Source organism: Panthera pardus, unplaced genomic scaffold (genome assembly GCF_024362965.1).
Source record: "Panthera pardus isolate Hobbes unplaced genomic scaffold, ASM2436296v1 HiC_scaffold_16, whole genome shotgun sequence".
Taxonomy (NCBI): Eukaryota; Metazoa; Chordata; class Mammalia; order Carnivora; family Felidae; genus Panthera; species Panthera pardus.
Window position 1 is genome coordinate 5,915,151 of NW_026526721.1, and position 15,091 is coordinate 5,930,241.

General features: G+C 45.2%; 1 protein-coding gene across 7 annotated transcripts in view; it reads right to left on the reverse strand.

Annotated features, from left to right (window-relative positions):
* The window catches only part of IGSF5 (immunoglobulin superfamily member 5), a 73,008-nt gene that overhangs the window by 25,534 nt on the left and 32,383 nt on the right, over positions 1 to 15,091 (reverse strand). For 6 of the 7 annotated variants that reach the window (XR_008422409.1, XR_002072765.2, XR_008422408.1 and 3 more), the window contains 4 exons: positions 12,957 to 13,097; positions 9,706 to 9,730; positions 5,630 to 5,730; positions 3,873 to 3,946 (listed from right to left, as the gene is read on the reverse strand). Coding sequence is in view for 4 of the 7 variants with exons in the window: in XM_019420389.2 (XP_019275934.1) it covers positions 3,873 to 3,946; positions 5,630 to 5,730; positions 9,706 to 9,730; positions 12,957 to 13,097 (341 nt within the window). In the remaining 3 variants the exon portion in view is untranslated. The remainder of the gene's footprint in view (positions 1 to 3,872; positions 3,947 to 5,629; positions 5,731 to 9,705; positions 9,731 to 12,956; positions 13,098 to 15,091) is intronic. The other variant, XM_019420391.2, reaches the window with a different exon arrangement.

Genomic DNA, 15,091 nt, shown 5'->3' on the forward strand with positions numbered 1-15,091 from the left:
CACAACCTGGAGATCAGACACAGACGTGGACTCTGGATGGAGCCGGAAGTTGCAGTCTTGAAGGCGAGGAGAAGAGTGGCCCAAAGACTCTGCCTGCTCCTTGGGACACTTCTCTGGTCCCTGAGCCAGTGTGGGCACACGCAGGGCTCGGGGGCTGGACCCTCCTCTACTTATAGGAGATCCACATGACTCCAGCAAGAGCACAGACGCCCTCCACCCTCGGGAAAGGTCCGGTGTAACCGCTACCTGGTGTACATAACCTGGGTGTCGTGAATGCCCTGGGACGCTAGCAAATAATCGTCACAAAGTAGGCAAGTTGGTCACTGGTAATGTTCCACTGTCTCTCCCAGCAGCCCCTCATTTCCAGCTTGTTATAAGGTAGCCAATTGCCTTTAGACTTCACCACCTAGACAACCGCCCTGTCTTGTCCAAAACTCAGACGCACTGAGGCTGCATCCCAAGTCCACTGAGCCAGGAGGTCCACAGGTGAGACCAGGAGTCTAGGCATCCCAAAGGCCAGATCAATGATTCCTGAGTGCAGCCCCTGGCCCTTCAGTCTCCCTCCTCCTCAGATTGCGTTTGAACAGGATAATCTTGAAGGAAACCAAAGTGCCCAAGAGCAAAGTGGCAATCTGACATGGACTTATTTACTTTTCTTCAATGAACCCCAAACACAGTATTTTTATGGTGCGTCCTCCTTTATACCTGTCTAACAAATGTCTTGGGGTGATCAGTTGTGATTATCTGCAAAGGGAGCATGTCTACATGCACACACACTCCTTGTATCACCTCGCTCATGAGAGCATACGGCTAAGCACTGGAGACATTCTCCACATCAGTGCATAGCTTTTAATGAGCGCCCAGTAACGCTGTGTTAGACTGTGCGTAGGTCTGGGCCACCAGTTAAGATCTGAAAATGCTGAGTTAACATAACACCAGCAGGTTGAGCAGACGAGAGAGCCAGCACGAAGAGAGAACGAGGGCACGTATTCAATGGTTGCTGAGCTGCTGGCAAAACCAAGATCACCCCACCGTGAGACCTATTAATACAAAACAGGAGCCTCAGCTGGCGTTGTGCACACCATGCCTCATGCCTCCATGGATAGGATGTGCATCTGCCCCAACGAGCTCCATGCAGAGGAACACCGGGAAGAGATTTTGGGCAGGCTGATTCCCAGCTGGACATGTCTCAGCTGAAGCTACGGGCTTTTGAGGAGCCGAGGCTGGTGCAGATTTTCTGCACAATCACGTAGTCTGTAGCCCACAATCCTAAACTCCAACAAGCCAGCTTTACGGGCAGGAGTCCCACCGGGGCCCATGAGCATGGAAACACCCAACAGTGGCGCAGGTAGCTCTGTCACAGGCTGGAGTCACACTGAGGTCTCTGGAGAAGAGGCCGGGATGAAAGACAAATGAAAGAGCTCTGAGTAGCTCTCAGATGCCTCCCCTGGGCCTTTAGGGGTCACTACAGAATGGAGAGAGCCTATGAGAAAAGAAAGTGCAGATTGCACTGTCGTCTTTCAGTGAGGTCTAATGAGCTCTGACGAAGGTCTTCCTCGGGCTGCACAGCATGAACACGGACGCACGGACCTGGCAGGGCTGCAGGCCTGGCCTGGGGAAGTTCTAAAAGGAGCCTCTGTGCTGCAAGTCACCTTGACCTGTTTCTAGAAGCAGCGGCGTGGCCTCTTGGCAGCTCTCGAGTGGCCAGTTGACCACGTGCAGGAATTTTCCTCTTTGGGCCGAGGGTCCCCGTGCTCGGCCACTTGCTCCACCATCTGCCTTCTTCCCTCCCTTCCCAAAGTGCTCATGGGAAGTGTACCCCACGGTACATCTTGCGTCCGGGTTCTCCAAATGGACAACCTGCAGACAGTGCCTGGGCCCGCACCTGCAGAGGCACCCTCTGGTTACTGATCAAAGGTGGACTCTTCAAAACAGGGTTTGCCCTGAAGTTCCCCAACTCTAAACAGAAGAATCCAGCTATTTAAATAGCCTCTCGCCAGCTTCTAGTCCAGGCAAGAACAGCTCATCTTCCTTGTGTTCTGTTGGTTTCTTAAGGACCCTGATGCTCTGGGCCGAGATGCACCTTCCCCTAGAAAACTGACAGACACTTCAAGAAACACAGGTGTGTGTGACAGTCCCCCAGGGCCCAGCACCTCCAGGCCACTGTTCTTTTTCCACCAATAGATTATTTAGCTGATTACATGTTTAAGTAGCAGAAACTTCTCAAGTTTCTCTCCCTGCGTATTTTCAAAACACTTCAAACTCAAGAAGGATCCACTCTAACCTCTGAAATGTCATTCTCCATTCCTGTATCCAAATGCATCTAGAGTTCTCCCATGTCCTCATTTCTACTTCAGGGGGGAATCATCTACTTCACTTCTTCTGACTCCCCTCCCCACTTATCCCAATGCCCCCCACCCAATGCCAGACGTAAGCATTTTGGCTTGTCCAGTAGAAAGACACCTGACAGTAAAAGGTAACCACAGAAATAAGGGCTGGAGTAAACGTGTTCTTGGACGACCGTGCTTGGTTCTGAGTGAAGAGAACCCCTCCATCAGCCCATGGCTCCCACTCAGGTCCAGTCTTAGAGGGTTGATAGGCTCCTTCACAGCCTGGTGATTACTCTCTTGGGTCAGCGCCCCCCTTAGTCAAGAGATGGCCCCTGGAAAGGGAATCTGTTGTGTCTCCACAAGCCACCTCACCCAGGGCCAGATTAAATGCATCAGAAGATCTATGTGCCAAAGAGAGCAGATTAGATGGGAAGAAATTTACCTCTCCATTTTCCCGACACTCACCCTAAGGAAATAGCCTGAACTTGTACCAGGAACTCAACTATTTGTCACGTAGGCCCATGTTCTTTCGTGCCACAGACACCCCCCCCCCCCATATGTCTTCCCACCTGGCTACCACTCTTTTGAGACCATTTAGGTCTCTTAATACATGCATGAGCATCAATCAAACCTCACCTCCCCCCACCCACCCCCAAAGGCCCAGGAGGCACACATCACTGACAAGATGTATGGACTGAGCTGAATCCCAGCTGCCGAGAGGAATATCATGGCCTGGGGCTGCCCGGAAGCCCAAGTCAATATCTACGAGTACAAAGAATGACAGGTCTAGGAAGGCACTCCCAGCAGCAGCGCCTCAGGCTGACAGAGACTCACGGTCAGAACACGGCCAAGACCTCGGACCCTGAGTGCTTTAGGACCCTGAGTGCTTTCGGGATCCCAACTGCCAGTGGGCCTTCTCCAAAAGCCAAAGGGGAGAACATTCATCCATATCGGGGACACCACTGCAGAGTCATATCGAAGTGTTTCTCATTTCAAGGTGCCTTTGTGCAGGTCAATAAATGGTCATAAAATACATATTTTGCCTAATATGATATGCAAAGAATTGTATTTTCTGTGCAGGCACTCTAACTCATCTGTGACAACCACCACGGAGTCTGTGTCAGAAAAGTAACATACTGTGTCATCACGGTTCCTGGGTGACTGTGTTCTTTACATGCGCTTTGGAAGGATGGAGACCATCAGAGTTTGCCTAACAACCAACAATACCTACCACCTGTGCTCCCCCACTGGAGCTCCAGACCTGTACATACACCTGCACCCTCATGTAAGAGATACCCCAAGATCTATAAGCCCCCACCTACACTTCTGATCTTCCCCCCCAAAACCCACTACGAAGGCCAAGAGATACTACATGTCCTGGCCCATTCCCTCCATGTTGACAGGTTGACCAGTGAGCAAAGGCCATGTTCTTCCATCATGAGCATAAAACAGGCATGATTTTATAATCACCTACCACCAGGCAAGGGTTGTTAAAGGGGGAAAAAAAAAAAGTCTCAAAATGGGTAAAATGGTCTGAATCACCTGATAAGGTTGCCTACTGCTGTGTTGTTCCTGAACACTGGATTCAGAGGACATTGGAGCAAAAGAAGCAAGTTCTGAAACAGAAGAAGGATTTTAGAGTGATAAATGACAAAACCCAAATAACACGTTCTCACAATTCTGATTTAGAAGGAAACGCATTTGTTTTTATATAGTAACCCTGGCATAAAGTAATCTTTAACCATAAACAGATTGTTTTTAGAGTTAACCCTGAGGTTACATACTTTGCAACTCCTACCTTTCTAATGAAATAAAAATATGGCAAACTTGGGGCGCCTGGGTGGCTCAGTCGGTTAAACGTCCGATTTCAGCTCAGGTCACAATCTCACGGTCTGTGAGTTCGAGCCCCGCGTCGGGCTCTGGGCTGATGGCTCAGAGCCTGGAGCCTGCTTCCGATTCTGTGTCTCCCTCTCTCTCTGCCCCTCCCCCATTCATGCTCTGTCTCTCTCTGTCTCAAAAATAAATAAACATTAAAAAAAAAATTTTTTTTTAAAAATTAAAAAAAAATATGGCAAACTCACAATCAAGCTCTTCCTTGACTCATTAGTCTCATCCAGAGACAAGGTGAATCCATAGCTGTAATGCTGACCAAGGTAAATAAACACAGGGCAAAAGAGGGGAAAAAAAGATAGGTTTGGTTTGGGCTATGATTTTGGTCAAGCTACACGATTAGTTGCTCAAAACACTAAGAAATAAATATTCTCCTACAGGAAATTTTTAAGCTGTGATCCGATTATGAAAGGAAACAGTCAAGGGGTGCACGGGAGGCTCAGTCGGTTAAGTGACCAACTCTTGATTTCAGCTCAGGTCATGATCTCACGGTTCGTGAGATCGAGCCCCAAGTCGGGCTCCGTGCTGACTGTGTGGGACTCTCTCTCTCCCTGTCTCTCTGTCTGCACCTCGTGCGCACTCTCTCTCAAAATAAATAAATAAACTTAAAAAAAAAAAAAAAAAAAAGGAACCAGTCGTGCTTCGTGGAATTTAAAAAATCTTAAGTGAGCCATTTTGAATAGATATGTGAGGCGGCCATGGCAAAGTGGGAGAGATGGGACATGAGCACAGCCCCAATCTTAGTGAAAACAATTTTGGGGGGAGCCTGTCAGTAAGAACTGATTAATGAAACATCTTTCCATGGAATTTGATTTGCCAGGCAACTTGGAAGGGCCAGGTCTCCCCCTCCAACCCATTTGTACTCCCTTCCCCTCTCATCTGCCTTCTGGAAGATCCCTGCCGCTAACAAGTGCCCAAGCCTTCCAAGATGCCCTCACTAGGACTGTGTCCTGTAAAGGTAAGATATTCAGGTGCCACAAAGACTTTTCAAAGTTAGGTTTTGTTTTCAACATTCTCCCACTCCCTCTAAAGCTCAGTAGGAATGGATTTCTTGCTGAGTCTCACCTTTATTTGAAGTTTTGGGGAAGTGACCCTCAATGTCTTAAAATGCCTCCTCACATACTTTACTAAAGGTAGAAGGCTATTTCCAAAGAGAACATGAAAACAGAAAGTTTATTTTAAAGTCCTTAAACTGTCATCCCACTTTGCTTTAAACTTTGGACAAATAGGTAGACTGTTTACCTACTAGAATATTGCTAGTTCTGAAATTTCTCCTTCTTCTGAAAATTACTCAAAGAACAGTGCCCAGGAATGGCTAAGTCCTCTGGCTTCCGCAGCTGGTGCTGGGCTGGCCAGCCCCTCCTCCACACGCCCCTTCGGGTATTCCCACGGACCCCCCGACCACTCACTTGCCGTCCGCGGCTCGTCTGAACGGTAGCCCAGGTTTTCACTGCCACTTTCTAAGTTTGTCTCAAAAGTTTCTTTGTTTGTCTTCACACTTGCAGATTTCCTGGAATCAGACCATTTTTAAAAGGCAAATGTTAATCAGTGGTGGATGTTTGGTTCACACTGCTCCACCCAGGGCATCCTCGCACACCGAAGTCACCACCGCATCAGGAAAGACACTCATCGCCACCAGCACAGCTATGCAAGTGGTCTGCCTGCTCACACTCCCACTGAGGTGGGGAGAGATGGAACCTTATCACGAGAGCCCCGTGGGCACCATTCCCCAGTCGATAGTCCACCCCCAGAAACCAGTGACCCAATTAAGCAGAGTTGGCCAACGACAACGCACTGAGCCACCCAGGCGTCCCGTTATAAAGTTTTATCAGAACAGAGCCACACCTGTCCACTTCCATGTTATTTATGGCTGCCCGCATGTTACAACAACAGAACTGAGTAATTGTGACAGACAGTGTGGCCCACAACACCAAAAATATTTACTATCTGGCCCTTTAAAGAAAAGGTATGCCAATCTCCAAAATAAAGTAAAAATTGGTGCAGCTTCCCAGGGGAGGAAAGCCTGGCAATGGGTATCCAAAGACTTAAAAACATTCATGCTCGACCATTAAGAATGTATTATAGGGAAATGGCCAAAGATATGGGCAAAGATTTACTTAAAAGAATGTTCATTCATGAACGCTTTATAACAGCAAAAGCTGCCAACAGTCCACGCGCCCCACCCTAGGGGACTGTAAAATAAATGACAATCCATCTCTAAAATGAAATTCCATGCCACCTATAAAAGTTATTGCTGATGAGAACTCTCATGCACCGCAGGTAAAAGTATAAACAGGTGCACCTACTTCAGAAACTGGATGATGACAGAATCGTCTACCCTGCCTACCCTGCAGCCCAGCGTTCACCAGTAGACACATACCCAACTGAATACAAGACAGGAATGAGGACTTATGAACATGTCACCAAAGATACATGCTAAATTGCTTAGTGCCACAGTATTTATAATGACCCCAACCTGAAAACTATCCAAATGCCCATTTAAAGGGAAAAAGAGAAGATAAACGGCATATATACCCAGTGCGTGGTATCGCAAAATAATCAACCATCCACATCTTCTCTGAACAACATGGACCAATCTCACAGGGTGAAGACCAAAATCAATGAGTGCACATGACATGATTCCATTTACACAAAGCTCATATGAATCTGATCTCTGGGGATGTGGGGATGGAGGTCAGAAGACGTAACATTTGAGGAAGAGGCAGCGATGTGGGGGGGCAGGGAGGTTGGGGCGCTAGGGGTGTTCTAGTTCTGCATGGCCCCACGCAAGGCCCATATGCCTTGTGAAAGGTAATCAAGCGACGCACCCGCGAGTTGTGAACTTTTCTGTACTCACACTTCAGTAAGATATTTTTATTAAGCAAATGAAGCAAAAATGTGGCCGGCAAGTATTTAAATGTCAATGGAAATAATCTTCAGAAGAGTTTCAAGAGAGAAGAGCAAGTTATGAAGTAAGGTTTATTATGGTCCAAATTTTACAAAATGCATGTGTGTGTGTATCGACGTGAACGCATCGATGTGTGCATATACATCGAAGTGAGCATATACATACTCAGGTAACAATACCTACTTCTGAGCAATAGAATTAGGGGTGATTTCAAAATCATTTCTTAAAACGATATGTTTGGGGGCACCTGGGTGGCTTGGTCGGTTGAGCGGCTGACTTCAGCTCAGGTCATGATCTCGCAATCAGTGAGTTCGAGCCCTGCATCGGGCTCCATGCTGACAGCTCAGAGCCTGGAGTCTATTTCGGATTCTGTGTCTCCCTGTCTCTGACCCTCTCCTGTTCATGCTCTGTCTCTCTCTGTCTCAAAAATAAACGTTAAGGGGCGCCTGAGTGGCTCAGTCAGTTAATGCGTCCGACTTCAGCTCAGGTCACGATCTCGCGGTCCGTGAGTTTGAGCCCCGCGTTGGGCTCTGGGCTGATGGCTCAGAGCCTGGAGCCTGTTTCCGATTCTGTGTCTCCCTCTCTCTCTGCCCCTGCCCCATTCATGCTCTGTCTCTCTCTGTCTCAAAAATAAATAAAACGTTAAAAAAAAAATTAAAAATAAACGTTTAAAAAAAATTTTTTTTAATAAATAAATAAATAAATAAATAAATAAATCGATATGTTTGGGGCACTTGGGCTGAGCGTTGCTCAAGTCGGTTGGGCGTCCAGCTTCAGCTCAGGTCATGATCTCTCAGTTCGTGAGTTCGAGCCCCACATCGGGCTTGCTGCCGTCAAGCCTGTTAGCGCACAGCCCATTCCAAAACCTCTGTCTCCCTCTCTCTGCCCCTCTCCCAGTTGCGCTTTCCCAAAAATAAATAAATATATTTTTTTAAACTGTATTTTTAATTTTTTCTATAATAAACATGCATTGATTCTAGAGGAAGAAGTATGTTATTTTACTGCAGAAGACGTCTGAAAGCAGCTGGAGCCAGCACAGCTGGCACAGTGCAGGGAAAGCAGCTAGGATATGGGGGTCCCAGTGAGTCTCCCTGTCTTTGCTCCCCAGACCTAATGCACTCAGATCTAAGTGCGAGAGCTGCACAGGGGCAAGGTCCAGGCCCTGAGCAGGACGGCCTCACTCACATCCTGACCGTCCACTCTCCAGATGGGAGACCCGGGGCACACTACCTAACCTCTCTGTGCCCCTCAGTTTCCTCCTCTACAAAATAAATGGCCCATAAAATCATCATGAGCATCCGGCGAGAAAACGGGCTCCACTGCGTGTAGAACAGCACCTGGCACGTGTGTTCGGCACTTAGCATAAACCAGCTGTTGTCATCACTACTGCCATATTGTTGCTGCTGTTGTCAGTAGTTCTTATTCTCCACCCGTGCCCCCGAATCACTGCTGACCAGTGTCCTATGTTTTGAAATCAGCTAATATCCCAGAGAACACAAGTGAAAGATGTTACGAAGTCAATAACGGTCCACGGAAGAATCCAGGCTGCCATCAGGCTGAGAGATACCAGAATAATTATTAGAGTGAGTCTGCCTTCCTCTCCTCTTGCCCTAAGTCAGGCCCCAAAGGAGGTGTCATTTCAGATTGCTGCTTTGTAGTGTCCTGAGAGAGACCGCAGCTGCCTCTCCCAATACCGCATTATCACCAGGGAGTGACCGGGGTCAAAGGGAGAACAGCTAGTGTCTGTTACACAATGATTACACACATCTTCATTCACCGCGTGTAGCCTAAAGGTATTTTTAAACCACAGCCTATCAAAAATGAAAATTATCTAATAAAATAGTGAAAATTAGACACGGTTTGGCTGTAACACCCCCACCAAAATCACCGCTGTCTAAAAATCCCTCCCCTTAGCGCATTTATACTTGTATAAATATTGCAGACATTTAAACTAGTTATTGTATTACTGTAGGTCCTTCACACGGCTACCTTCAAAGTGCTTGTGGCTACTTCTGGACGGCCATGGGAATGTCAGGAATTTTTCTATCCCCTCCCCTATCAGTGTACAAGCAATAAACACTACCTAATTTGTCTGTCCGGTCAGTTTCATGTGCCTGAAGCCATCCAGCTGGCCCCACTGTTCTCCACCGCCCCAGAAACTGCAGCAGGATTTCTGCATGGTTCTTTAATATCCTTGAAATGTTCCCTGAGTCCCTTGCATTGACTAAAAACAGGAGGGCCAACAGTCACGGTGCAGGCGCCTAGTGTCCTCTTGTGGAAAGAGTTGTAAATGCCAGACACCAGGTAGAAAATCTCCTTTTTCCTAAGTGAGCCAGGGCAAGTCAAACTTAGGCAGTAACCAGCCCCTATTTTATTCTATGATTAATTTTGCCATATGAGTTTGTGTTTGGCATATGTGTTTTTCAGAGTTGTCCACTTTCAGTACTTAATTTTGAGTAACATGATCCTGAAACGCCACAGTTGTGTGTGTGTTAGTGGTGGTAGAGTTGGTGTTGTTTGGTTGTTTTTCATTTGTTTGTCTTTGTTTTCAGGAAAGTGATGTGATTTCAAACTTACCTTATTTCACTTTGATAACTAGATTCTGGAAAAAAAAAAGGAACAAAATCACATATCACAAAATCACAAAATAAAATATCATCAGTTTTTATAGACCACCCCCCTCCCCCCACCAATTAAATACATTGCTGAGTATTTGTGACCCATTAGGTATTATTAAGTTCCCCCACAGCGAATTATCAAATGACTTTCAAGCATAAAGGAAGTAGAATTCACTATTAACTATCATAAACATAAATAATTCCTAGGTACCTGTAGTATAGTAGGTACCTAATAAGTATTTAGTGAATATGGAATTTGACTAGCAAGATTACAAAGACTCCGTTCACCAGGGAGAGGCATTCTGCATTCCCAGTCCCTAGTGTCATTCATTCAGTACTTACTGTGTGCCAGCACTTATCTCATTTAATCATTACAACCCAAGAGATAGGTATTAGTGTCATCATATTATTAACAAACTAGACACTATCATGTTGTATTATCATACTTTAACAAATAAGGAATTACATTGCTTAAGCACTGTATTTACTTAATTCTAGAATTCATTTTCAATCAACATGTACCAATGGTATCGATTCATAGAGGTGGATCCCCTTCCCCCCCCACCCTGAGCTGTCATTAAATTGCTGATGTTTTTAATCAAAGGATTCTTGGACCGGAGGGGACATAGAACTTGAAAGTAGAGAGAAACAGAGTCACGCTCCAGTCTCCAATCATCTGTCTCAAAAGCCAGTGTTCTTTGCAACTCTGCTGTCCTGTCTAGGCCTTCTATTCGTCAAGCTTTACAGGGGAACCCGGGTAGCTCAGTCGGTTACACGTCCAACTTTGGCTCAGGTCATGATCTCGAGGTTTCTAAGTTCGGGCCCTGCTTCGGGCTCTGTGCTAACAACTCAAAGCGTAAAGCCTGATTTGGATTCTGTGTCTCCCTCTCTCTTTCTACCCCTTCCCCACTCACACTCTTGTCTCTCTCTCCCAAAAATAAATAAACATTAAAAAAAATAATGTAAAAAAAAAGCTTTACTGAGATCTAAAATATATTCATTTTCCTTATTTTTAGAGAATATTCCCACTTACTTCCAGTCGTAATATCATCTGCCAATTCACACCCCAAATTGGACTTCAGAAGCAATCTTATTTGAATTGAAAGAGAGACACAGAATGTCACTATTGTTTCCTTAAGGAATGGGCTGCAGGAGATGGGCTCTTGGCCTCTTTGCTCTATTAGCAGAAACAATCCCAAGGCCTTCAGGCCACACTTAGTGGGGTCCTCAGCTCTCTTCAGTCGGTCCCCAGTTAACCAGTCAGACCACTGAGAATTCTCTAGGCATCAGCAAAGCAAAGTGCCAGAAAATACTTCTGAAAACAACTTGGTGCTTGCCATTTTTAAGGATGGAAATAATTGTCATGGGGGAAACCCAGGCCTTCACTGCATCCTTTCCATTTATGTCAAGGTGAAATGTAGTGTCTATTGTGAGTCCCACCCAATGGGGGTGGGCTTTGTAAGGTCGCCACAGGCCCTGCTCACAACACTTACCTGGACCTGTTAAGACGCAGGGGAATAAACACAGCTCACTCTTACATGAGCTTTTCATCTCAAAGTTAAGTAAAGGATAAAATCTAAAGTGGAAGGGCAGCTGGGTGGCTCAGTGGGTTTAGTGTCCAACTTCAGCCCAGGTCATGATCTCACGGTTTGTGGGTTCAAGCCCCACATTGTGCTGTCAGCACACTGTCTCTCTCAAAAAATAAAACACAGTAAAAAAAATGTTTTTAATCTAGAATGGAAACAGTTTCATGTAGCAATTTATTTTGTCCTCATGACCGATCTATAGGATGGCACTTATCCCCATCTTGTAAATGAGAATGCTAAAAATCAGACAGTCCCCCCGGTGCACATCTTACCTGGGCCACCAACCATCACAACCTTCCTACTAGGCTATTATGGAACAGGCAAAAAACAGCTTAGGAGAAGCAGGAATCCAAATAAACAGAATGCTCCTTCAATGACACCACAGTAGCTAATGTGGAAAATAGTATTCTGAAGGCACTGCACAATCCTAGTCACGTCTAAATTAAAATTTAAGTTATCCAATCGTTTTCATCTAAAATCCAGTGTATTTTACTTGAGTAATCCATCTGTGGCATATAGGGTAACTCCCAAGTTAAAGCAAATTGCCATCAAATCTGGGCCAACAGAGGCTTACTACTTTTCATGTTCTGTTTCCTAGGGAATAAAGTTGTATCACAGAATTAATTCCCAATCCTGAACCAAATCCATGCAGGGGCTGAGGCCAGGCAATTAGCTTAGATATGGCTTAACTATGCACTTTGCATAGACTATCTAAGAGAGATAGTCCATGTAAGATAATTAACACAGTGCCTGGGTCACCCACAAAAAAGGGCTCATCAAATGGCAATTATTACTAATGACATTTTAAATGCAATTAAACTGACACATAGCCTAATATCAGAAGTCTGATTGTAAGAAAAATAATTTAAGTGTAGAGAATATTCAAATAGGTGTAGGTGAGGCTTTCCAAGACAAAGAAAGGTAAGGCTGGACACACATATTCAGCACTTGGAAAGTCCCGAGCCTTCTACATGACAAAGATCCTTTGGTTTCTGAAGTCACAAATGGCTGAACCTCACGACAAGCCCCCCCCCCAATGTTGGTGAGCCCACCCCATTGTGAAGCCTGACCCCCAAACGAGGCCACTGCTTTCATATATCTTGGAGTCCTCGAAAGACTTCATTCAGAAGAAATGTGTGATTATTAAGTTTATTTGTACTATTTTGATTGGCAGACCTTCTTTTTCTTCCTACCACTGTACCAACATTCACCTCCAAATGCAATTTGGAATTACACAAAATAGGAAATAACCTTTTCATGTGCTCAGATAGGTAGATACTATTCTAGATAAAAGCACAGCGTCTAAGTGGCAGATTACAATGTCCTTCTGTCCTCGCAAATAAGCACAGAACTCAAATAGTCAGCGTCTTTGCTGAGAAAAGTACTGTCTCTTCACCCTCTCAAAAGTGTGCAGATCTCAGTCTTTCTGGGAGTGGTTATAGCAAGCCCCAAAGGAATGTATTCCTTCTTCATAAAATCCTTTCCTTCTCTGAAGCCCGCTTCCAAATAAAGTGCACTCCAAAGGCCAATGCATCTTACAAAAGAGTTAAGGAGCTAATGACCGACAAGTGTTTGTACCAAACGTTCAAATATATACACAAATCTATATAAACAAAACAATTACCTTTTTTCTCTCTCCCAGAGACACAACAGCAGCAGATTATTATAATCAGAACAATGATCAGGATCAAAAGCAACGAAAATGATACTGCAAGCAGAATTATGGCCCAGGTAGGCAAGGATGTACCTGCTTTATCAATACTGCCTATAAAGTTGAGAGGAGAAAAAAAAATTTATTTAGTGATGCTTGCTACCATCTAGGGTTCGTAATCACTATTTCTGCCGCCCTGTAAGTTAGATTCTGTTTTCCGATAATATTATAACCATTTGGCCACTACAGCTGGGTGTCATAGGTCAACTTCTCTTCAGTGTGCTCAGATATTCAATACTCTACAGGATCTTCCATTACAATACTTACTGCTGCCAATAAGCACCTGCTGAGTAACACGGTCCCAGTATTTGTCAGTTAGCGCCTCTATTGTTCTTAGAGGTAGAGTAGGCAACACAGGAAGACCGCTCCCAAGTGGGAGGAGTGATTACCTCACCCCAACATCCTTTATTTCGCCATGGGATACTTACTAGGCAGCCACTACCAGACAAGACTGCAAGACCAGCATTTGGTTCTCCCACGTTCCCACCCATCAAGGGTCCAGAGCCCAGAGGAAACGAGGCCAAACTGAAGAAGCGTCACGTCTAAGGGATTGTACTGCAAGGGCCTTCAGCCCCAGCCCACCCACACCCCGCCCACAGACTTCATTCCTCATCTGCTCATTGCTGTTTTCCATGGTTCTTTGGGAGGCACCGCCCTTAATGTCTGCTTTGCCCTCTTGTTGCATCCAGTAGTCACGGATTTGGGAAAGGGAACAGACAGGCAAGGTAGTGCCTGCAGAGAGTGAAAGGGAAGAGGTGAGAAGGGAAGAGAGAAGAAAAAGCCACTTTGATGTAGTACAGCGCTGTCTTAGCCAGAACTGCCCAACATGCTTCGCACAGTTATCTAAGTTCAAATTAAATTAACCAGAATTATATACAATTAAATACTCAGCACCTCAGTCACACTAGCCACATTTCAAGTGCTCAGTTCCCACAGGTGCAGAACATGGTCCTCACCACAGGAAGTCCCATTGGACAGCACCGTGCAGCCGTGGGTTAGGAGAACCATACCCACGTTCCGAAAAGAGCCCTTATCCGGCCGGCATTGCGCTTGCCCCCCGAACCACATTGAGGTCAACCCGCATTTAAGTTGATCCGTTCCAATGTGAATTGCTCTTCAGTAAAGTCTGTCACTCAACCCTGAGTGCTTGGTTGGATTCTCATTGTAAATGAATGCTATTGTATTGTATGCAAGTCATTAGAAAAATATTAAAACAATAGACTTCCTATGAAGGAAGAGAGGGTTTGTTTTTAAATGAAGAGACTAAGGGCACCTGGGTGGCTCAGTCGGTTGAGGGTCCAACTTCAGCTCAGGTCATGGTCTCATGGTCCATGAATTTGAGCCCCTTGTCAGGCTCTGTGCTGACAGCTCAGACCCTGGAGCCTGATTCGGATTCTGTGTCTCCCTCTGTCTCTGCCCCTCTGCCACTCATGTTCTGTCTCTCTCAAAAACTAAATAAACATTTGAAAAAATTTAAATCAACAGACTTTCTAGCACTTTGGAACCAGAGGTTACAGTGGGAAAACAGTTCTTGGGTGTTCTTAGAGTTTTCCATGAAAATTGACCTTGAAATCATAATTTGCTAATCCTGTGTCAAAGTTAAATGCTCAGACAACCTTACAGGAATGGTTAGAGATGATCACTAATGCCCTAGTTTCTACAATCATCAACCACCTGGATTCTGACTCATGGACAAGAAAGGATTCCACTGCAAAATAATAAATGGACTGATCTCGAAGCACATGCTAAAATTCAGAGAACTCTGTGCTTTGAAGAATTACATAATATAAAAAGGTACTTGTTTTCTCTCTGTGCAAAGCCTCTCTGCATTACCTGTGATGGTTTTTTAAATTTCCTTTTTTTTATACATCTCCCATTCATTGCCACCATAAATGTTTGTGAAATTGACAGATTTCACCTCCAGTTCTTCTTACATATTTGCTACTATCTAAACTAAACTTAGTCTCCTCAAGGTCGAGGACTATGTCTTATTTTTCTTATACCCCAAGCACCTGGTACATATTGGGCACATTGGATGGATGGATGGA